At 42.2% G+C, this 25,036-nt stretch overlaps 1 protein-coding gene across 1 annotated transcript; it reads right to left on the reverse strand.

The window, feature by feature from the left end:
* Positions 1-5,746: 5,746 nt before the first annotated feature.
* Positions 5,747-23,225, reverse strand: LOC112261733 (proline-rich membrane anchor 1-like). Its single transcript, XM_024437325.2, has 4 exons — positions 22,237-23,225; positions 21,164-21,305; positions 17,825-17,951; positions 5,747-8,009 (listed from the first exon to the last, which is right to left on the reverse strand). The coding sequence occupies exons 1-4, from the start codon at positions 22,417-22,419 to the stop codon at positions 7,910-7,912; spliced, it is 552 nt and encodes a 183-aa protein (XP_024293093.1). The 5' UTR covers positions 22,420-23,225; the 3' UTR covers positions 5,747-7,909.
* Between the last annotated feature and the right edge of the window lie 1,811 nt (positions 23,226-25,036).

The following is a 25,036-nucleotide window of genomic DNA, read 5'->3' on the forward strand; positions in this document are numbered from 1 at the left end:
ATCACACTGTGACACACACACACACACACACACACACACACACACACACACACACACACACACACACACACACACACACACACACACAGTATCCTTGTGGATACTAAATTAATGAATTCCCATTCGAAATCGTATTTTCCCTATCCAGACCCTAACCGTAAACCTAAACCTAACCCTAACCCTAAAACTAACCCTAAAACTAACCCTAAACCTAACCCTAAAACTAACCCTGAAGCCTAAAATTGCCTTTTTCCTTTTGGGGAATGGTGAAATTGAGAATTTTTTATTTGTTTGACTATCCTTGTGAGGACATTTGGTCCCCACAAAAGGACATTTGGTCCCCACAAAAGGACATTTGGTCCCCACAAAGGACTTATGTTTCCCACAAGGAAAGTAAAACCAAACGCACACACACAGAGCAGCAAGGATATGCATGGGCTTTCCCTGATTTTTACTGCTCGAGAGCAAACAGTTCAGCCGTGCAGCTAACAGCCACAGACAAGAGACACACAGAAGCACTCACTGGATGTTTAATAACAAGTATACAGTATACTCATAAAACCAATAGTGTGTCTTCTGATTGGCCATAATCATTCAATAGCACATAAGCAACCTAAAATCTTCTAATTACAGAAATAATCAAATTTATACCACAGTGGCTATATTACTGTAAACAAATAAGGTGATTATTTTCCCATTCAGCCCTGTAAAATACCTTGTATTTTATCTGGGCGAGCCACACAGAGCTTTTTGAGATAGAGAGGCTCCGTGGCCTTCCTGTTCAGGCCTGTCAGATCTTCTTTATTACAGAGCAACCCAGAGTGCCCTGACTGGACAATGCATGAATGTTTAAATTGCCCAGAGTGTCCCATTGCATTATCATCAAGTGGCACATCTAAAGCAGGAAAGGCAGACTACTGTATAGTCTCTCATTCACATTCCTCTGCGGTGCTCTCCCTCCTTCTCTACATGGCTCAGCTTGGACCCTGATGGACCTCTCCCCCTCTGAAGTCTCAAAATAGGGCTACTTAATGTTAGATCCCTTACTTCAAAGGCAGTTATAGTCAATGAACTAATCACAGATCATAATCTTGATGTGATTGGCCTGACTGAAACCTGGCTTAAGCCTGATGAATTTACTGTGTTAAATGAGGCCTCACCTCCTGGTTACACTAGTGACCATATCCCCCGTGCATCCCGCAAAGGCGGAGGTGTTGCTAACATTTACGATAGCAAATTTCAATTTACTAAAAAAAAGACGTTTTCATCTTTTGAGCTTCTAGTCATGAAATCTATGCAGCCTACTCAATCACTTTTTATAGATACTGTTTACAGGCCTCCTGGGCCATATACAGCGTTCCTCATTGAGTTCCCTGAATTCCAATCGGACCTTGTAGTCATAGCAGATAATATTCACATTTTTGGTGACTTTAATATTCACATGGAAAAGTCCACAGACCCACTCCAAAAGGCTTTCGGAGCCATCATCGACTCAGTGGGTTTTGTCCAACATGTCTCTGGACCTACTCACTGTCACAGTCATACTCTGGACCTAGTTTTGTCCCATGGAATAAATGTTGTGGATCTTAATGCTTTCCCTCATAATCCTGGACTATTGGACCACCATTTTATTATGTTTGCAATTGCAACAAATAATCTGTTCAGACCCCAAGCAAGGAGCATCAAAAGTCATGCTATAAATTCCCAGACAACACAAAGATTCCTTGATGACCTTCCAGACTCCCTCTGCCTACCCAAGGACGTCAGAGGACAAAAATCAGTTAACCACCTAACTGAGGAACTCAATTTAACCTTGCACAATACCCTAGATGCAGTTGCACCCCTAAAAACTAAAAACTTTTGTCATAAGAAACTAGCTCCCTGGTATACAGAAAATACCCGAGCTCTGAAGCAAGCTTCCAGAAAATTGGAACAGAAATGGCGTCACACCAAGCTGGAAGTCTTCCGACTAGCTTGGAAAGACAGTACCGTGCAGTATCGAAGAGCCCTCTCACTGCTGCTCGATCATCCTATTTTTCCAACTTAATAAGAAAATAAGAACAATCCGAAATGTATTTTTGATACAGTCGCAAAGCTAACTAAAAAGCAGCATTCCCCAAGTGAGGATGGCTTTCACTTTAGCAGTGATAAATTCATGAACTTCTTTGAGGAAAAGATCAAGATCATTAGAAAGCAAATTACGGACTCCTCTTTAAATCTGCGTATTCCTTCAAAACTCAGTTGTCCTGAATCTGCACAACTCTGCCAGGACCTAGGATCAAGAGAGACACTCAAGTGTTTATCTCTTGACACAATGATGAAAATAATCATGGCCTCTAAACCTTCAAGCTGCATACTGGACCCTATTCCAACTAAACTACTGAAAGAGCTGCTTCCTGTGCTTGAACATAATAAACGGATCTCTATCCAACGGATGTGTACCAAACTCACTAAAAGAAGCAGTAATAAGGCCTCTCTTGAAAAAGCCAAACCTTGACCCAGAAAATATAAAAAAACTATCGGCCTAAATCGAATCTTCCATTCCTCTCAAAAAGCGGTTGCGCAGCAACTCACTGCCTTCCTGAAGACAAACAATGTATTCAAAATGCTTCAGTCTGGTTTTAAACCCCATCATAGCACTGAGACTGCACTTGTTAAGGTGGTAAATGACCTTTTAATGGCATCAGACCAAGGCTCTGCATCTGTCCTCGTGCTCCTAGACCTTAGTACTGCTTTTGATACCATCGATCACCACATTCTTTTGGAGAGATTGGAAACCCAAATTGGTCTACACGGACAAGTTCTTGGCCTGGCTTAGATCTTATCTGTCGGAAAGATATCAGTTTGTTTCTGTGAATGGTTTGTCCTCTGACAAATCAACTGTACATTTCGGTGTTCCTCAAAGTTCCGTTTTAGGACCACTTTTGTTTTCACTATATATTTTATGTTCGAAAACATAATGTTAACTTTCACTGCTATGCGGATGACACACAGCTGTACATTTTAATGAAACATGGTGAAACCCCAAAATTGCCCTCGCTAGAAGCCTGTGTTTCAGACATAAGGAAGTGCATGGCTGCAAACTTTCTACTTTTAAACTCGGACAAAACAGAGATGCTTGTTCTAGGTCCCAAGAAACAAAGCGATCTTCTATTGAATCTGACAATTAATCTTGATGGTTGTACAGTCGTCTCAAATACAACTGTGAAGGACCTCGGCGTGACTCTGGACCCTGATCTCTCTTTTGACGAACATATCAAGACTGTTTCAAGGACAGCTGTTTTCCATCTACGTAACATTGCAAAAATCAGAAACTTTCTGTCCAAAAATGATGCAAAAAAATTAATCCATGCTTTTGTTACTTCTAGGTTAGACTACTGCAATGCTCTACTTTCCGGCTACCCAGATAAAGCACTAAATAAACTTCAGTTTGTGCTAAATACGGCTGCTAGAATCCTGACTAGAACCAAAAAATGTATCATATTACTCCAGTGCTAGCCTCCCTAGACTGGCTTCCTGTTAAGGCAAGGGCTGATTTCAAGGTTTTACTGCTAACCTACAAATCATTACATGGGCTTGCTCCTACCTATCTTTCTGATTTGGTCCTGCCGTACATACCTACTCGTACGCTACGGACACAAGACGCAGGCCTCCTAATTGTCCCTAGAATTTCTAAGCAAACAGCTGGAGGCAGGGCTTTCTCCTATAGAGCTCCATTTTTATGGAATGGTCTGCCTAGCCATGTGAGAGACGCAGACTCGGTCTCAACCTTTAAGTCTTTAGTGAAGACTCATCTCTTCAGTAGGTCCTATGATTGAGTGTAGTCTGGCCCAGGAGTGTGAAGGTGAACGGAAAAGGCTCTGGAGCAACGAACCGCCCTTGCTGTCTCTGCCTGGCCGGTGCCCCTCTCTCCACTGGGATTCTCTGCCTCTAACCCTATTACAGGGGCTGAATCACTGGCTTACTGGTGCTCTTTCATGCTGTCCCTAGGAGGAGTGAGTCACTTGAGTGGGTTGAGTCACTGACGTGATCTTCCTGTCTGGGTTGGCGCCCCCCCTTGGGTTGTGCCATGGTGGAGATCTTTGTGGGCTATACTCGGCCTTGTCTCAGGATGGTAAGTTGGTGGTTGAAGGTATCCCTCTAGTGGTGTGGGGGCTGTGCTTTGGCAAAGTGGGTGGGGTTATATCCTTCCTGTTTGGCCCTGTTCGGGGGTATCATCGGATGGGGCCACAGTGTCTCCTGCTGCAGTAGTTTGTATCGGGGGGCTAGGGTCAGTTTGTTATATCTGGAGTACTTCTCCCGTCTTATCCGGTGTCCTGTGTGAATTTAAGTATGCTCTCTCTAATTCTCTCTTTCTCTCTTTCTCTCGGAGGACCTGAGCCCTAGGACCATGCCTCAGGACTACCTGGCATGATGACTCCTTGCTGTCCCCAGTCCACCTGGCCATGCCGCTGCTCTAGTTTCAACTGTTCTGCCTGCGGCTATGGAATCCTGACCTGTTCACCAGACGTGCTACCTGTCCCAGACCTGCTGTTTTCAACTCTCTAGAGACAACAGGAGTGGTAGAGATACGCTTAATGATCGGCTATGAAAAGCCAACTGACATTTACTCCTGAGGTGCTGACTTGCTGCACCCTCGACTACTACTGTGATTATTATTATTTGACCATGCTGGTCATTTATGAACATTTGAAAATCTTGGCCATGTTCTGTTATAATCTCCACCCGGCACAGCCAGAAGAGGACTGGCCACCCCTCATAGCCTGGTTCCTCTCTAGGTTTCTTCCTAGGTTTTGGCGTTTCTAGGGAGTTTTTCCTAGCCACCGTGCTTCTACACCTGCATTGCTTGCTGTTTGGGGTTTTAGGCTGGGTTTCTGTACAGCACTTTGAGATACCAGCTGATGTACGAAGGGCTATATAAATTAATGTGATTTGATTTGATTTAAAGTGGTTGTGCTTCAAATGGTCTCCCTTTTAAAATGTCCTACAGAATATGCAAGGAGAAAATCCTCAAGAATATTGACCAATTGATTCCTTTATGACCTAGCTACCAGAGCCCATAGCTTTTTCCAATTATATTATTATCTATTGAGGTGGGTATGTTGCACATATTCCCAGATTGTTGATCGATTTGGGTTTCTCAGCTGTTCTATTCAGTCACGCATGTGGGTCACAGTGGTTAGAGTGGTAGCAGAGCAGAAGTGGTTGACCAGTCCTATGTACGTAGTCTGTATGCACAGAGAATGTCCGTGCCAAGACCTGACACCAATGGAACCCCAGTGGCCCACAAGTTGTCCCGTTAGCATGATCAAGCCCCAGGGGGATGGCTGTGTTTGATAATAGCTGTTCATTAAAAATGAACAGTGTGAGACAGACTGAGAACACGTCCTGCGCCCAGGGGGAGCCCCAGGAGAAGACCAGTACGGAGCTCTCTGAGACACAGAAAGGAGAGGCACCATGGGTACAGGCTAAAAATAACACCTTTATCATTAACACGCAGTGGATTTATCAATGTTGTACCGTATGCCATTCAATTAAAACATGTTCTCATTTTGTCTCTTCTTTTTTTGCTTATGTGATAGATAAGACTATAGGCCTATCTTTCTATAGACCTATTTACAACTGAAAAAGTCAGCAACTTAATCAACTGAATGTACATTATTGAATTTATGTCTCCTTTGGTATATAATGAATAAATTGTGCAATAACTTTTCATTGCCAAATATACATGAATGGTTTGTTCCATAAACATGACAACATTGATTCAATTCTAATTGGTAGCACATTGTTTAATTTCTACTATGTATAAACATATTTTCTGTTACACTGTACTTGTAAATACAGTCCAGAAGGCAGATATTTTTAAATATCAATATTTACATTCATGCATCCATGATCATTTCCCTCAATGTACAGTATTAATGACGCATCTTCAGTATCTGGGTACATTATAGGGTATATGGTAATACCTATGCATTCAGGGGTGGACTGACCATCTGGCATTTCAGGCAAATGCCAGATGGGCTGCTCCATTTTTTGCCACGTGATTCTTGCACAAAATTGGATTTTTTTTGGCTAATAATGGGGTCCTCAGGGAAGACAATGGGCAAATGTGGGGGCCTCGAGGAAAGAAATGGGCTGGTGTGTTAGAAATGACAGGGCCAATTTTTGGTCCCAGTCCACCCCTGTATGCAAATCACAATGCAAGGTCTGTGTTTACAAAATTCAACAGTAATGGAAAATTTCAGAGATACTGCCAGACATCCATCTATTGTGCTCTCTCTCACACTCAAACACACATTATATACAGATGAACTGCACCTATGCCAAAAAGTAGCTTAATAATTGATTGATGCTTTAAATCAACTGTGTACTGTTTATAGCAGAAGGATGTTGAGGATGCCTGTGAGTGTGAGTCACATGTCCCTTTTGAGGCCATCCTCTCTGCAACTTAATATCCGGATTAGCCTCTGTTTAGAATCCTGTCCTCCACCACACAGCACTTGAGCCCTGGGCTCATGTGCACTGTTTCTATAGTGATGGGTTCTCCCCTTGCTGAAAGGTGGAACAATTAAAGACTGCAAAATCACATCAGAACATGGCAAAGGGCTTCTCACTGTCCGCTACTGCCTCCCCTGGCTGTCTAACCATTGAGATGTGACGAAACAAAATGTAATATGACGTTAGTATTGTCGGGGGCATTCACCTGTGATAAGACTCGAGGGTAGTACAGAACAAGCTGCTAAAAGCATGGTCCAACAGCACACATTCACAAACTCAAAACACAGAAATCCCCATCATATTCACTGAAGTCACAGGGGAAGAGAAAAAGGCATGTCAAACAGCAAGAGATGAACAATTGATACCCAAAACTCATTGCAGAGCAAGCTGAAGTGTTTACTGTGTCAGTAGCAAATGAACAGTGGGCTTCAGTGGAGGCTGACTCATAATAATGGCTGGAACAGAGAAGATGGAATGGCATTAAAAAAAAATGGAAATCATGTGTTTGATGTATTTGATTCCAATCCACTGATTCCGCTCCAGCCGTTACCATGAGCCCCTCCTCCCCAATTAAGGTGCCACCAACCTCCTGTGGTGTGCTTAAAGCATCAACGCATTACAAATTAATGGTATGATTATTCAATAATTCATAAAAAATAACACATTTCAAATCATTAAAATGGAATTCATACGCAGACAATAAATACATAAATGAACAAATAACTAAAATCCAGTTATCAGCTGTGTTGTTGGTATGGAACATAGGAACTGACTTGATCCCCTTCTTTTACTTCACTCTTGGTATGACCTGTATATATTTTTTTAATTGCATAGTCAGATAATCACTATACCACCCAAACCACACCTGCAACTGTGACAGTGTTGTACAAATTCTGCTTTAAATATGAAAAAGGGTCTGAGGAGCATAGATGAGAGACAGCCCAAAGAGTAAAACCTGCATGCACAATTTTTTCATGATTTGGTCCTCGCAACCTCCTATCCCATTGCTGTCCTTCAACGTCTGTTCCTACATTATAGTTGCCTGTAAGAATTGCGGAGCTGTATAGATTGGTAGCCTAGCAGTCAACCATCCTCCTGTCAATGACACATCGTGTTGACAACATGATGTTCAGTCTGGTGAAGTCCTCCATTCACTTTATTACTAGTTCTCTGAATCCACTTCAGTGTTTTGTTTTTATGTTCTTTCCTTTATCTGGAAGTTTCCTTTCATCCAGGTAACCTGCTAAGAGAGAAGGAAAGGCGTTAATGTGTTTTAAACAGGTCAATCCCTGTGGCGTTCTAGGTAAGAGGGAATTGTTGCATTTTGGGTAGGATGGATGGTGGTGGTGGTGGTGGTGGTGGTGGGGGGTTATGGTTATGCCAATTCCTCTTCCTGTCAGTGAACAGTCTACACCACAGTGTTGTTGGGGCCCATGGCTTTCTTGTTGCGTGCACTCATGGCATACTCTCCACGACTCATCCCGTTCTCCTCTTTCCGTTGTGGTTTCCTGCAAACAAACACAATTTATATTGACTGAAACTGGACAGTTTCATCTCCATCTCTTCATTCAAAGACTCAATCATAGATACTCATACTGACAGTTGTGGCTGCTTTGCGTGATGTATTGTTGTCTGTACCTTCTTGCCCTTTGTGCTTTTGTCTTTGCCCAATAATGTTTGTACCACGTTTTGTGCTTCTACCATGTTGTTTTGTTACCATATTGTTGTCATGTTGTGTTGCTACCACGCTGTGTTGTCATGTGTTTCTGCCATGCTATGTTGTTGTCTTAGGTCTCTCTTTATGTAGTGTTGTCTCTCTTGTCGTGATGTGTGTTTTGTCCTATATTACATTTTTTATTTTTAATCCCAGCCCCTGTCCCCGCAGGAGGCCTTTTGCCTTTTGGTAGGCCGTCATTGTAAATAAGAATTTGTGCTTAAATCAAATCAATCAAAGTTTATTTGTCACATGCGCCGAATACAACAGATGTAGACCTTACAGTGAAATGCTTACTTACAGGCTCTAACCAATAGTGCAAAAAAGGTATTAGGTGAACAATAGGTAAGTAAAGAAATAAAAACAACAGTAAAAAGACAGTGAAAAATAACAGCAGCGAGGCTATATACAGTAGCGAGGCTATAACAGTAGTGAGGCTATATACAGACACCGGTAAGAAAGGCTAATTGAGGTAGTATGTACATGTAGATATGGTTAAAGTGACTATGCATATATGATGAACAGAGAGTAGCAGTAGTGTAAAAGGGTTGTTGGGGGGGCACACAATGTAGATAGTCCGGGTAGCCATTTGATTACCTGTTCAGGAGTCTTATGGCTTGGGGGTAAAAACTGTTGAGAAGCCTTTTTGTCCTAGACTTGGCACTCCGGTACAGCTTGCCATGCGGTAGTAGAGAGAACAGTTTATAACTGGGGTGGCTGGGGTCTTTGACAATTTTTAGGGCCTTCCTCTGACACCGCCTGGTGTAGAGGTCCTGGATGGCATGCAGCTAAGCCCCAGTTATATACTGAGCCGTACACACTACCCTCTGTAGTGCCTTGTGGTCAGAGGCCGAGCAATTGCCACACCAAGCAGTGATTTAACCAGTCAGGATGCTCTCGATGTTGCAGCTGTAGAACCTTTTGAGGATGTCAGGACCCATGCCTAATCTTTTTAGAAGGCTGCGTTTGGCCCCGCAGCCTTGTGAATGTTGACCTGTTTAAAGGTCTTACTCACGTCGGCTACGGAGAGCGTGATTACACAGTCGTCCAGATCAGCTGATGCTCTCATGCATGCCTCAGTGTTGCTTGCTTCGAAGCGAGCATAGAAGTTATTTAGTTTAGCTCGTCTGGTAGGCTCGTGTTACTGGGCAGCTCACGGCTGTGCTTCCCTTTGTAGTCTGTAATAGTTTGCAAGCCCTGCCACATAAGACGACCGTCGGAGCCGGTGTAGTATGATTCAATCTTAGCCCTGTATTGACGCTTTGCCTGTTTGATGGTTTGTCACAGGGCATAGCAGGATTTCTTACAAGCTTCCGGGTTAGAGTCCCGCACCTTGAACGCAGCAGCTCTACTCTTTAGCTCAGTGCGAACTGACTTGCCTAGTTAAATTAAGGTTCAATAAAAATAAAAAAAATGTAACGACAGTAGAGGTGCTTTATTTAACTTAAGAAAATACATAAATCATTCTACTCCTTAAGCCTGTGGTTGTTTACCTACGGAGAGATTGGATTTCATAGGCTGTTGTGGCTGGATGCACTGGTCAGTCATGCTCTCTAATAAGCTGAACAATAAAAAGTCACGTCGCTCTCAGAGCCACGAAAGGAGAAGATAAATCAAACAGAAGAGATGCTGGATGTGGCAATTAGACACACTCCATTGATATTCGATAACATTTTATTTTACCTCAGAGAAGAGCTTATGTATACATAGAACATCAAATAAATACTAATACTGTAATACTCTATGTGAGTAAGATCCCCTCTCTTGGTTATGATGGTTATGCTGTAATGCTACTCTTTCTGTGAGCCACATTCTGATGTAAAACAAGCCGAAGCACATAATCCTCCGCTATTATTGGTCTGTGAAAAGCAGTATCCTTCAATGCAAGCCATTTTCATGCATCCCTCGGTGCTTTTGTGGTTATTATATTTGTCCAGTGTACTGTGTCTTCTATGCCGACCCCTTCAGCTGCTCTCCTCTGCACAGGCTTATGTAACCCAGAGACAGATCGGAATACATTTAGTACAGTCATTGTCCCACTCAATACTGTACACTGCCTTCAGTGGCACAGGGGGCCCTTAAGCTACATCTTAGCTCAGTGTCTCCTTCCCTCTCCTCTTAAAGCCACTGCTGGCCAGTCTGACCTGACGGACAGTCGTTCAGTCTAATCCAGACCAAGACTTTGCCCTGCCATGGGATCTTACTGGGATGACATTTAAACATTCAATAAAATATATTGTTCACTCTTAGGCATCATCCACAAATGCTATTTTTACAATTACTAATGCGATATCTTCTTGCATAAAGGGAGTATTTACATCTCCATGGATGTTACAAGCCTTACTGTAGTACTAACTTGGAGACACTGAACTTAGAGTCCACTCATTAGTATAACAGAATGGTCACTAATGAGTACTCAGTAGCTTCCTGACTAGCTTCCTGTCTGGGGGTGACAGTTGGCTTCCTAGGTCTCAGGCAAGGTTACCCATCAGGGATTCAATGCACTTCCTGTGTTGTGCTATCCGTAAATGTAATCTGTAGGAGTGTGTCCTGTAGTGGGCCAGACAGTGGTGGTGGTGGTATTGATGTCTACCCACAGACAGCGGCAGCCCTGCTGATAAACAGATGCTGTGTTCTCCTTCCCCGGACCTAGGACAGCCTGGGAGAGGAAACTGCCGGGCCCAAGGGTACCAACACATCCTGTTGGGAAATGATTGGCTAGTGCTGGTGTGTGTGCATGGAACCATGGAACATTTTATTTTGCAACTTGACCCAAATGAACTACCCTCCAGTGCATGCATTATGACATTGGCTGAAATAGTATTCACACGTAACTATTTCATGTTTCAAAACAATTTCTTTATCCAGAGGAAGGGTACTGCTATGGGATCCCCTATGGCTCCTAACTATGCTAGTTTATATGTGGGTTACATGGAGAGACAGGCAATTCTCAATACTCTCAAAAATGTTATTATTTGGAAATGGTACATTGATGATAATTTTTGTTTGATGGAGGGGTGATGCAAAACAACTCCAGGCGTTCCATGTTTTCTGAACTCTTGTTCTGAGCACCTGAAATTTCCTATGCAATCTGACACACGCCAAATCAGTTTTCTTGATCTTCTGATTTTGTGTGAGGATAACAGTATGTTGAGGGCTGATAGCTGTTACCCTTCTTCCACCCTGCAAGGGGAATGTTTACACGGTGTGTTCATTAAAGACATGAAAACGTATAATTGTTTGTGTGTTATTAGTTTAACCTCTCTGGGATATGTGGGACGCTAGCGAGAGAAAAAGCAGAGCGCCAAATTCAAATAAATTACTATAAAAATCAAAGTTTCATGAATTCACACATGTAAGATACCAAATTAAAGCTACACATGTTGTGAATCCAGCCAACATGTCAGATTTCAAAAAGGCTTTTTGGCGAAAGCAAACGAGCACCACCGTAAACAAAGAGAGAGAAGCATATTTCAACCCTGCAGGCGCAACACAAAACGCAGAAATAAAAATATAAATCATGCCTTACCTTTGACGAGCTTCTTCTGTTGGCACTCCAATATGTCCCATAAACATCACAAATGGTCCTTTTGTTCGATTAATTCCGTCGATATATATCCAAAATGTCCATTTATTTGGCGCGTTTGATCCAGAAAAACACCGGTTCCAACTTGCGCAACGTGACAAAAGTTACCTGTAAACTTTGCCAAAACATTTCAAACTACTTTTGTAATTCAACTTTAGGTATTTTTTAAAGTAAATAACCAATCAAATTGAAGACGGGATGATCTGTGTTCAATACAGGAAGAAAACAAACTGACGATACCTTTCTGGTCATGCGCCTCTAACAAACAGTACACTTGAAGTGACCCTCGTTTTGAACAGGGCTACTTCTTCATTACACAAAGGAAAAACCTCAACCATTTTTTAAAGACTGGTGACATCCAGTGGAAGCGGTAAGAACTGCAAGAAGGTCCCTTAAAATCTGGATTCCCAATGAAAACCTATTAAAAAGAGAGTGACTTAAAAAAAAAAACAATCCGAATGGTTTTTCGTCTGGGTTTCGCCTGCTACATATGTTCTGCTTTACTCACAGACATGATTTAAACAGTTTTAGAAACTTCAGGGTGTTTTATATCCAAATCTACCAATAATATGCATATCTTATCTTCTGGGGATGAGTAGCAGGCAGTTGACTTTGGGCATGCATTTCATCCGGACGTGAAAATACTGCCCCGTCACCAAGAAATTAAGCAGACTGTGTTTGTCTATTGTCGTGACCTAGATGAAGATCAGATAAAATTGTATGACCAATTTATGCAGAAATCCAGGTATTTCCAAAGGGTTCACATACTTTTTCTTGCCACTGTACAAATCTAGATCCTTCAAACACTCCCAAACAGGGAAAGAGATCCCAATCAAAGGTGTTATCACGTGCTCCACTAAGGCAGTTATTTATCTTATAATTTGTCCTTGTGGAAAAAATTATGTTGGCAAAACAAAGCGCAAATTAAAAGTAAGAATCTCTGAGCATCGTAGCACCATTATGTGCAAAAACTGGACGTACCCAGTTGCGGCCCACTTTTTGGAAGCAAACCACTCTATTTCATCCCTTTGCTATATCGGAATCGATAGGAGGAGAGGGGGTGACCTTGACAATGTATTGTTAAAATTAAAACGAAAGGCCACCTGGATCTTTAATTTAGAGACCATTACTACATTCGGGCTCAAAGTAGAGTTTGATCACCTGAGGTGCTGACCTGTTGAACCCTCTACAACCTCTGTGATTATTATTATCTGACTTTTCTGGTCATCTATAAACGTTTGAATATCTTGGCCATGTTCTGTTATAATCTCCACCCGGCACAGCCAGAAAGGACTGGCCACCCCTCAGAGCCTGGTTCCTCTCTAGGTTTCTTCCTAGGTTCTGGCCGTTCTAGGGAGTTTTTCCTAGGCACTGTGCTTCTACATCTGCATTGCTTGCTGTTTGGGGTTTTATGCTGGGTTTCTGTACAGCACGTTGTGACATCGGCTGATGTAAAAAGGACTTTATAAATACATTTGATTGATTGATCTGAAGCCATTCTTGTGATTATTGTGTTTTTGCTAGCCATTGTAAATCATGTTTGTAGGACTATGTAGTCAAATTGTATCTATGATCGTATATATGATATATATGTATATATGTATATATATATATATGTATATATGTATCTATGATCGTAAGTTATTCATTCATGCTTTTTTATATGTTCTATCTATACCTCTAAATCAACCAATGAAATCAAGTCACAGCTGGCCATGATCACAGACACCAGTGTTTGTCATTTTACCCTGATGAAGACAGCCTGTCGAAAAACGTTGGCTATTAAGCTCCTAGAATGTGCAGCTCTCCTTTTCTTTTTCAAGGGCCCAAGGGTACCAACACATCCTACTGGGACAGTATTGGCTGGTGTGTGTGTGTGTGTGTGTGTGTGTGTGTGTGTGTGTGTGTGTGTGTGTGTGTGTGTGTGTGTGTGTGTGTGTGTGTGTGTGTGTGTGTGTGTGTGTGTGTGTGTGTGTGTGTGTGTGTGTGTGTGCATACTTTTATGATTGGAGATTGGTAGGGGAGTTGGGATACACCAGACTTTCCCACTGAAGTCTCCATGGACCTGGTCATCTATGAACGTTTGAAAAGGTGCTTAAAGCCCCATAACTTTCTCCACTGGCACTGACCTAGTCTCAAGTCAATGATCATCAATGTTTTTCTAGCAGGCCACCATAGAGGGCAGGGTGTTCGGGCCTCACTGCGACCTCTACCCAGCCCTTCAATAATATATGTCATGCTGTTGACACGTGGCAGGTGGCTACACAACACTTCACAGGTCAGATTAATATTTCATATCAAAGCTGTGCAATCGCAGCACACGTCCGTTTGAAGTTTGGGGAAGGGATAATGTTGAGGTTGGGACATGTGTTGAGCTGTTTACAGTTATTCTCATACCATCTGGACATTAGAGGAACATGCTACTGTTTAAAGACCCCTCATAAAGGGTTTTCACTTTTCACTGTTTCGGAAGTGTAGTAATGAAATATCATAAAACCAGAATATTATATATGCTTTGTAATAAATTCATTAAAGATACAGTATATTTTGCTTCCTCGTGAAATCTTTAACTGAATGGTTATGCTGGATTTACCCTGAACATAAACTGTCCTGATTTGTCCTCCTTGCTGGACAGAAATCCCAGAGGAGCGAGTAATTGAGAAAAACAGGCACAGTGTGTTGTCTTGTTTTGTTGTGGTGTTTAGATTCCCCGCATTGCTGACAGCATGGACTGCAGCATCATGTCTGCTGTTTGGATAGCACAGCACTGTCACACAGCACGTCTGAATCCTGCTCTCCATGCTCACAAACATCAACTCCCTTGATGCTATGAACTGAATTGAATGGAATTGGATGAAATGGGTTTCGTCCAACCTCTTTGCCTCTGACAAATGACTGGTGGAATAAGATTATGAGACAACAAAACAAAAGGCAAAATGTGTGCAACCCAGCTAAGGGACAGTCGGGGCTTGCAGAGATAGCTCCTCTAGTGTCTGTGCTGCTGGGGCCTTGGCCACACTCCAGCTGATTTTCATTGGGAAAGCCTTGAGCACTGAGGGGCTGGACGGGCTATATATAACTGTTTCTGTTTTTGTCACTGACAAAACCTCTCTCACGTTGTTATTGACTAAGACACCCAATTACTGCTGTTTCCCAGCTTTGGTAGACAACATTCATCTGTCTCTGTTTCTCTGACTCTTTTTCTCTCTACATTCTTTCTCTCCCTCTCGGTCAGAGAGGATCCATGACAATTTTCAAATCAATATTTTAGATTTTTTCATTACCTCTGTTTCCTCAGACTGATTTGTTATTGGTTCAGGGCTAATGTGGGCAGTCAGACTGGACCTTAGCATTTCTCCCTCCTCACTCAGTCACCGGGGATGGAGGCTTGGCGAGGCACAAAGTCTGCAGTCACAGAGCCCACCTCCATAAGAACTTCAGGACACGACCCGCTTGCATGTATAAAAGATGTAGCCTGCGACTGAATGACTGTGCAAATTAATTCATAAATAATGACTTGGGTTTGGGGCTACAGCGGCCCGTATTGCAACAACACTTTCCTGCCATAGCTGCATTAAAAAAGGTGCCCCTTGGCTACAGAGGGGGCTGGTGAATTGCCATAATGAATTCCAGAGCCAACCTCCCATTACTTACACTGCCTGACTTAGCCTGTTTGTTGTTTGAGAAAATGATAAATATAATCCTACTGAGGAAAGACATAGGTAACATCCAGTCTTTACACAGTTTTATGAATAACAATTTGATGTATTCAAATAATGTTCAAAAACGTGTCTCCAGCTGTGACTGTATATCTTCTTTAGTCACACTGTGCCTGTTAGCGTGTGTGTGTGTGTGTGTGTGTGTGTGTGTGTGTGTGTGTGTGTGTGTGTGTGTGTGTGTGTGTTTATCATGTGTGTCTGTGTGCACAGTATGTGGGTGTTTAAGTGTCTGAACATGTGTGTCTGAGTGCCTGTGTGACATGAATGTCAGACAAGGAATTAGATCTTGGTTGTGCTGCAGGCTAAAACCCCACATGCAGTGGTGGAAAAAGTACTCAATGTCATACTTGAGTAAAAGTAATGATACCTTAATAGAAAATGACTCAAGTAAAAGTGAAAGTCACCCAGTAAAATACTACTTGAGTAAAAGTCTAAAAGTATTTGGTTTTAAATATACTTAAGTATCAAAAGTAAATGGAATTGCTCAAATGTACTTAAGTATCAAAAGTAAAAGTATAAACCATTTCAAACGTCTTAAATTAAGCAAACCAGACGGATAGGCAGGGGCACACACTAACACTCAGACATAATTTACAAACGAAGCATGTGTGTTTAGTGAGTCCGCCACATCAGAGGCAGTGGGGATGACCAGGGATCTTCACTTGATAAGTGTGTGAATTGGACCATTTTCCTGTCAAAATTTAACGAGGACTTTTGAGTGTCAGGGAAAATGTATGGAGTGAAAAGTACATTATTTTCTTTAGAATCATAGTGAAGTAAATGTAGGCAAAAATATAAATAGTAAAGTACAGATTCCCCTCAAAAGTAGTACTTTAAAGTATTTTTACTGAAGTACTTTACACCACTGTCCACATGGCCTTTCCTCCGATGAGCCAATCCAAACAGAGGGAAATAGTTCACATCGTCACTACGGCGACAGGGTCATGGGCTTTTCTCCGATGAGCCAATCCAAACAGGGGGAAATAGTTCACATCGTCACTACGGCGACAGGGTCATGGGCTTTTCTCCGATGAGCCAATCCAAACAGGGGGAAATAGTTCACATCGTCACTACGGCGACAGGGTCATGGGCTTTCCTCCGATGAGCCAATCCAAACAGGGGGAAATAGTTCACATCGTCACTACGGCGACAGGGTCATGGGCTTTCCTCCGATGAGCCAATCCAAACAAGGGGAAATAGTTCACATCGTCACTACGGCGACAGGGTCATGGGCTTTCCTCCGATGAGCCAATCCAAACAAGGGGAAATAGTTCACATCGTCACTACGGCGACAGGGTCATGGGCTTTCCTCCGATGAGCCAATGCAAACAGGGGGAAATAGTTCACATCGTCACTACGGCGACAGGGTCATGGGCTTTCCTCCGATGAGCCAATGCAAACAGGGGGAAATAGTTCACATCGTCACTACGGCGACAGGGTCATGGGCTTTCCTCCGATGAGCCAATCCAAACAAGGGGAAATAGTTCACATCGTCACTACGGCGACAGGGTCATGGGCTTTCCTCCGATGAGCCAATGCAAACAGGGGGAAATAGTTCACATCGTCACTACGGCGACAGGGTCATGGGCTTTCCTCCGATGAGCCAATGCAAACAGGGGGATATAGTTCACATCGTAACTACGGCGACAGGGTCATGGGCTTTCTCCAGTAACCCATCTTGGCTTTACATTCACATCGATTCAGTTGCTAGTTTAAAAAGCTCTGTACAATTATGCAATTCAAAATCAGCCCACGCCAAGAAATAGAACAGGGAAGTATTTCAATGTCTAGAACACTGCTGACAGGAACTGCTGACTATAGCGCAGGTCTTTCAGATCATTGGGTTATTCCCAGTAAGATTATAGATATCATTTCCATCTAACTTGCTTTATGGAGAAAGCTGCATTGTGTAACATTATGTATGATATCCAGTATTAACGAGTGACAGTGTAATGACTTGCTGTAGGTAGAGCTTTCCAGATGATCCCTGTGAACTGTTCCATTACTGTGACCTCTGAACACCCTCTGACCCATAACACAGGCCACGTGTCCTTCTTTAGAGCAATAACAACATGGCAATGACATAGCAACAACCCCCAGAATCAAATCTTTTTCACAGTCACTAATTATTGTTGTAACCTGAGCAATGTTTCAGGTTGTGTTGAAAGCTTAATGAAATGCAGAATAATTGAATTGGAAAGGAATATATATGTTTATTTGTTTAGATTGATGTATTCCGGCTATACGAATGACAAGACGCAGTCTTTTCCATGCCAATCTTGTTAACATAGGTAACTGACATACCTCTTTATGGCCTTGTAGCAGATGATCATGGCTGAAAGGAGGAAAACAGCTGAGGCACAGCCCACTGTTCCAAGCACTAGGATCTCCATCCACCATGGCCTCAACAGCGGCAGAGGGGACTCAACCACTGGGAGTGATGAGGAGAGGGGGATGGATAAAGAGAGAAAAATACAGTTTCATTTTCAAACATCATTAGCCTTCTAACACAGCACTAGCACTTGGCCGCTAATCGAGATTAGGTTATCATGCAAACTGCTTTAGCCTAGATACTGTGTTTGTCCTACAGTATGTATTACATCATAAATGCTTCATAGACAGCCATTCTGTCTTAGGACGGCATGATGAAAGCTCATCATTAATGCAGCAACACCACACCCCATGTTGTAAATCAACTTGCCAGTGATCTGCTTAAAAATGGATTGATTCTCAACCTTCTATTACTATACTATTACACCATAAAGATCTGGGCCTGATTTGCTTCCTAACTCTGGATAGCAGGGTACTGCTCACCTGTTCATCAAATTCTTAGGTTAAATGTTCAGAGATATCTAACCCTGCTCCATGAATCATTTAAAATGCAGTCAACCTTTATTACACAAGCACTCCATGTCCAAACTGATTCCACCTACAGGAGCACCATGTTATGGTCACATGTCTGACTGAGGGTTAGGACTATGTACAAGTACAAGGACACACACCAGGGAACTTATATTACACTCAGTGCAGCTTAGCAACGAACAGTATCTGAATGGTGTACTCCATGCCCTCACTATCTCTCTAGACCTTCCCCTGTTCTCTCTCAACATGTTTTTTCTCTAGCCACGTGCTGTTTTCGCTCTCTCTCCCTTTCAGTCTCCTCTTTTTTTAAAGGTGAATAGCCTACCATAGAGATAGTTAAACGCTTTGTGGCACTGACAATACTGCTCAGTTTGACAGGAGGGAGATCTTAGGTGTCCCCAGCAATAAGCATGTCTCACTCTGTCTGAGCCGGAATCCATTTGACTATATCTAAGTATTAAAACATGAACTGAATATAGCTCCCCAACCCACTGCCAAGAGTGTAATGATGGCTGTGTTTAATAATGTAGGTTTATCATCCAGGTTTATCATGCAAAAAACACATCCCATGCATTCAGAGTATAGTTTTGTTGTGAACGAGAGGGAGGAATTGACTCCATGGTAACGCACAAGCCGTAGCAATGCTGTGGAATATTTAAACACTTTAGATTTATCCAGAGCAAATGACATGGCACGTTTCTCCCCAGCACACCACGTCATAAGTCAATTTGAATGTAAAATCTCCTTTGAGCCCAACTTCAGTTCTAATCCTGCATTTTGGATTCAATTCAGTCAGGGGTACGGATCTACTTCAGTGTGATAAAGCTCTCCCTTTTGAAGGGACTTCTGAGCCATTTTTTAGAGCACATACTTTTACTCAACACTGCCAATTTGCCTCATTTAAAACTTTTTGTCAATACAATCTCTCTCATTGTCCCACTTCTACATGCATATTCATGTATTATTTTGGGACCAGTCCAATCAGCTCCCTTATGCATCTGCCACACACCAAAACAAACAGATTTTACAGCAGCAATGAGTACAGTTCAATCCTTTACGTTGAAGTTTGCCTCTGTTATTTATTCACAAAGTTCTCGCTGAGGCCAGATGACCAATGTTTTGCCTCCTTCCCAATACATGAACAACATAAATACACTGTCTTCCCAACCTTCCATAGACTATGATTTAAAAATGCTATTTTCACATTTTACTCCAAGAAATGAATACTTTTTTGCCAAGCCAAGAGGTTTTGCTTTGCCAATGTAATGGTTCTCTTCTTTTCAAACCACATAAAACAAAACGACATGCTGAAATGTACAGTCAGAGAATTCAGAGAATCTCATAGAATCATTCAGGGAACCTTCCATGCAGTGGCCTTGACAGTAGTCACAGAAAGATCTAGAAGCATAGAAAAAGAACAACAGACATGCATAAACACACACACATATTGTGCATCTACTTGTATTACGCTTTAGATTCATAAACAGGGAATTAGAATATGGTGACACAATACCCAGCCAATAAACTGTAGACCACATTTACAGTTAAGACCCGATGGAAGAGTTCTGCGTTCATGATCGACGACATTGTGGACTTATACATCAACAGGTGGCCGATAGGTTAGGTAAGTTAGAGTCACAGTGGTCACTGACAGCCCTATCTTCTATTCATAGATGCCTCACTTGGTAATTTAGGAGGAAAGAAGGCCTATCTGAATTGACCAGACAGAGGAAATCATTTAATCTGATTGATTGAACCCTTTCCACACCTGTCTGTTGAGCATTTAACGAAGAAGTGCCCCTGCACACTCTCAGTATGAAGTGTTTCAGCTGACTGATTTTCAACCGTTTCAGTGTTAACCTGGGCTGAGTGCACAATCAGCAATGCCTGTCCCATATTTCATAGCACTGCTCATTACAGTATTCATGACAACATACAAATCATATCACCAGTTGTATTGACAAACTATCCTCTTTCCACCATCGCAATGTCATACATTGATTCATATAGTTGATCAGATCAGAAACATATCTGATCATTAGTTAAGCACTGAAATATGTTGAAGGAGACATGGAAACCAGTAAGGCAAGAAACTCAGGAAAAATACACAAAACTGTGTGGCAACGCACACACGCACACACACACAGTTAGTGGTCCCATCTTGACTTACAAAATGAAGACGGGACTGCCGGGACAGTTCATTAGCCTTCTTATCTGTATCAAAACCCTAATTTAATGAACTCATCTGTGTTTTAACAAGGGGGTCCCCGAGGGGAAACCAAACCACTGAGCCTGGCAGGACAGGAGGCAGAGATTTCACAGGCAACTGTGTACTCCCGAAGGTAAAGCCAGGCACAAATGATCCCTCTATTCTGCTGTGAACATCCTGCCGGCTCTAGTATCAGGCACTTGTAGTCTTCTCAGAAAAAGCCTTTCTCCGTCCACACACACCACACTCTTCCACTACTCAGAAACCTCATGTGAGAAGATGCAAACACTTCATTCCACTACAGATGGTCTGGTAGAAAATCAGAGTAGCAAGACACTTCAAGTGAAAAGGTTTAGATAGATACAGGCACTGGAAGTGAGCCAGTTGTGAGTGAAACAGGTGACAGTGAGACAGGATAGTGAGACAGGAGAGTGAAACGGCAGAGGCTGGTTGGTGTGGTGTGAGACAGGTGTGAGTGAAACAGGTGACAGTGAGACAGGATAGTGAGACAGGAGAGTGAAACGGCAGAGGCTGGTTGGTGTGGTGTGAGACAGGTGTGAGTTGAGCCTTACCTGTGGCCAACAGTAGCCGTGGGGGAGGTGGGGGCGGAGGCGGGGGAGGAAGGGGAGGGTAGCTTCTACACTGGCATGCCAACTGGCAGTGTTCGCTCACTTTCTCAGCTACAGTCTGTGAGCATGACCTCTGGAGTTCACCCTTATGGACACACAGAGAGAGAGAGAAAGAGAGAGAGAAAAAGAGTTTCACTATTCATTATGCATTCAATAATATTTACTTTCATTATCCACCCCCAAAAGACATATTTCTGAAAAAGTCTGCCTTTTTAATGATTAAAAATGATTGCGAGATGAAATGTCCTGCACCATTAGTGCTAGTGCATCAGCAACTAAACCATCCGGGTTTGTGGTTTGGAAACCTCTGGATTTCCACTCAGTAGTACCCAAGATCATATCCCTCTACTATACTGCTTCCCCAGAAGCTGCATTCATAGACATACTGGATGGTACCATGCCTACGGCTGCAACCCTCTCCCTCAGAGAAACCACCCACCACCAGTGGGCAGTAGGCTGCCCTGAGGAGTGTGTGTGGGTGGACTTGGAAACTCGAGCAGATCACATTACACATGAACCTTGGCAACATCCCGTGCCTGCACAGCCGGCTCACTGCTCTCTGTAGGCAGCAACAAGGGCCAGGGGTTAGAATGCTCATCCTCAACATCATATTCCAGATGGGAATCTATAGCTCTCTATGTGCTACATTCCAGGAGCCTACCACTTTCTGCCTGCCTTCCTGTGTGTGTGCTTGTGTGGGTGCGTGTGTAACAAATCACTTAATAGTATATTTCACATGAAAATATTGCATCAACTGACTGGGAACTACAGCTGATTACCACTCGAAACTTCTCCATAGCTGTTGCAATAGTGTGAGAGTGCAAAGGCAAGAGGCACATCAATAAACATATCGTGTTTTTTTTTAAGTATATATTTGATATAACATAAAAATGTGACAAGAGCAGGATCAAAAGCTGCTATTACCAAAATCACCCTAAAATAGAGCTCCACTTACGTTTGTGTAATAACTCGCCATGCGTAAAATTACAATAGGCGCGCACGAACACAATACCTACCTGGCATGAGAGTAAAACCAAAGATAGAATGCAATGACCGAAAAGAAGAGGCCAAAAACTTAAAATAAATGGTATTAGATCTTGGACCAGCATTCCTCCTGAGCTCTTCTCGAAGACACTAGACAGCGTAGCGAGTAAACAAGCACGGTATGCATAGGATTGGACCGTTTGGGAAATTCTCATTCACCCTATCCAAGTCGTCGGCGATATCTGTGACTGGCGTCTCCAGAAATAGTTTATGCCATATTAATTTTGCTCTTGAATTTCCGTTGTCGTTGGCATATGACAGGCAAGGAAAGCAGGTGACCAGGCAATCCCAATCATTCATATATCTAAAGTTATTTATCTGGGCACTCAAACCCAATCCGAATAAATGCGCTATAGGTCGATGTCCAGCGCTGTGAATCCAACCGATGCTCCGTTACTCCGTGTGATGTGAGAGCGGTAAACGGGACATAGGCTACCTTACATTCTTGCCTGTCAGCATGCATGTATGCAAATACTCAAGCCATCGAAGTTTGAGCAAATTATGAAAAAAATATCCTTTGAATTATTGTCCAACACAACTCCCCAAAAAATCTGCAGCCCCGTAACACATTTCCTCAGCTTATTTAATAAATCTTACTGTATTTACAAATATATGCAACTCTGGAGAGCAGAGCAAAGGGTTAAACTGATGCATCCCTCTGCCTAAAGACTATAGATTAGGCGGAGAGCCTCACGGTACCATCGCGCATTCAGTGCAAGTGAAACTCGCACTTGACGTCCTCGCGTAGTGCCCTTCCTTTCAGCTCATACTTGACTGCGAGTAGGCTCCGACCTATTCTCGAATACCACGAATGGTAGGAAAAGTTGATCAGACGAGAGAGGTTTATCGAGACACGTAGGTCGAAATGTCCAGTATGCAAGATAATAATATTTATGAATGGTAAGAATAATGTTCACACCGGTCTATCCCGTTAAGCGGCTAGAAGACGATGAGAGCGGGTAGGAGGGATGAAGCCATCTGAGGAAACCACTCAGAAGACTGGATGGAAGTCAGGATTCAGATGTGGGCACATAATACACACAATAATAGCATATTGTAGAATATTGTATAACCCATATATGTATATACAAAACAATTAGTGTAAAATACAGAAACATGTTGCCTTTACAGTAGTCCAGGCTATATACTGCGGTTTGTGGACATCAAGACTCAAGCTTAGAAACCATCAAGACTCAAGCTTAGAAACCATCAAGACTCAAGCTTAGAAACCATCAAGACTCAAGCTTAGAAACCATCAAGACTCAAGCTTAGAAAGCAAAATGTGATTTTTTTCAAAGTTTGCGTGAAAAAGTATAGTAGGCTAAATTATGTTTATTCCCCATATCTTACTCTTTGGATGGGACGCACTAACATTGGGGCCAATTGCAGACACTACAGAGGGAACGGTAGGAGAGGAAAGTTACATAACAATTTCGACGTGCATGCAGTCCTCTGTAAATAACAGACACCGTTATCCATAGTCCATGTTTACGGTGTCTCTCTCACGACCTCAGTTGACAAGCCAATGTGGTGCTCTCAAAACATGAAGCCTAAGCAGCTCTCCATATAATTATCCTCTTCCTCCCTGATCAGCACAGAGTGGATAGGGTTTCTGCACACTAAAGGTCAATTACTTCCTTTAACTAGAAAACTGCTCTTAACACTTTGGAGTGGAAAACACAAGACTCTTTAAAAGGTTAATTGCAGCTGTTACTTACTGTGATTGTTTTTGATTAAAATGGTTAAAAAAAAAATTGTAATAGCTTCTTAGCAAAGGGCAATTTCTATCACTGTCTGGGAGTGGTCTGAGTGGGGAGGGGAAAACTGAAAATTTGCCATTATTGGCAGAGATATTTGGAACTTTTTTGTCAATGTTCAATTAAAACCTCTACAGCTTCTGTGGGTCCCCTGCGGGACGGTTGAGCTAACGTAGGCTAATATGATTAGCATGAGGTTCTAAGTAACAAGAACATTTCCCAGGTCATAGACATATCCGATATTTCCAATTTACAGTAGCTATTACAGTAAAATAATACCATGCTATTGTTTGAGAAGAGTGCACAGTTATGAACTTGAAAATGTATTAATAAACCAATTAGGCACATTTGGACCATCTTGATAAAAAAATGTTGAACAGAAATACAATGGTTCATTGGATCAGCCTAAAACTTTGCACATACACTGCTGCCACCTAGTGACCAAAATATAAATTGCACATGGGCTGGAATAATACATTATGGCCTTTCTCTTGCATCTCAAAGATTATGGTACAAAAAAATACAAAAAAACACATGTTTTTGTCTTTGTATTATGTTTTACCAGATCTAATGTGTTATATTCTACTACATTAATTTAGCATTTCCACAAACTTCAAAGTGTTTCCTTTCAAATGGTATCAAGAATATGACATCATTGCTTCAGGTCCTGAGCTACAGGCAGTTAGATTTGGGAATGTCATTTTAGATGAAAATTGAAAAAAGGGGGCAGATCCTTAAGAGGTTTAAACTAATTTGCAACATGCTGATGATACCATTGAAGGCCAAAACTCCATCCCACTAAAACTGGTTAAAAAACAGACTGTCTTTTCAAACAGAACTTACACTAAAAGGGCATTATCATCATTTTCACAATTACACAGTATTATTCCAACCTCAGTGTGGAAATATATATAAATCACAGGAAAATCACATTTTGGGGATTCATTTTTATTTCTGGATAGTTGCTGGTTGAAAATATAGTCTACACAGGATCTTCTAATCAGCAGGTTTGAAC

Source organism: Oncorhynchus tshawytscha, linkage group LG11 (genome assembly GCF_018296145.1).
Source record: "Oncorhynchus tshawytscha isolate Ot180627B linkage group LG11, Otsh_v2.0, whole genome shotgun sequence".
Classification (NCBI taxonomy): domain Eukaryota; kingdom Metazoa; phylum Chordata; class Actinopteri; order Salmoniformes; family Salmonidae; genus Oncorhynchus; species Oncorhynchus tshawytscha.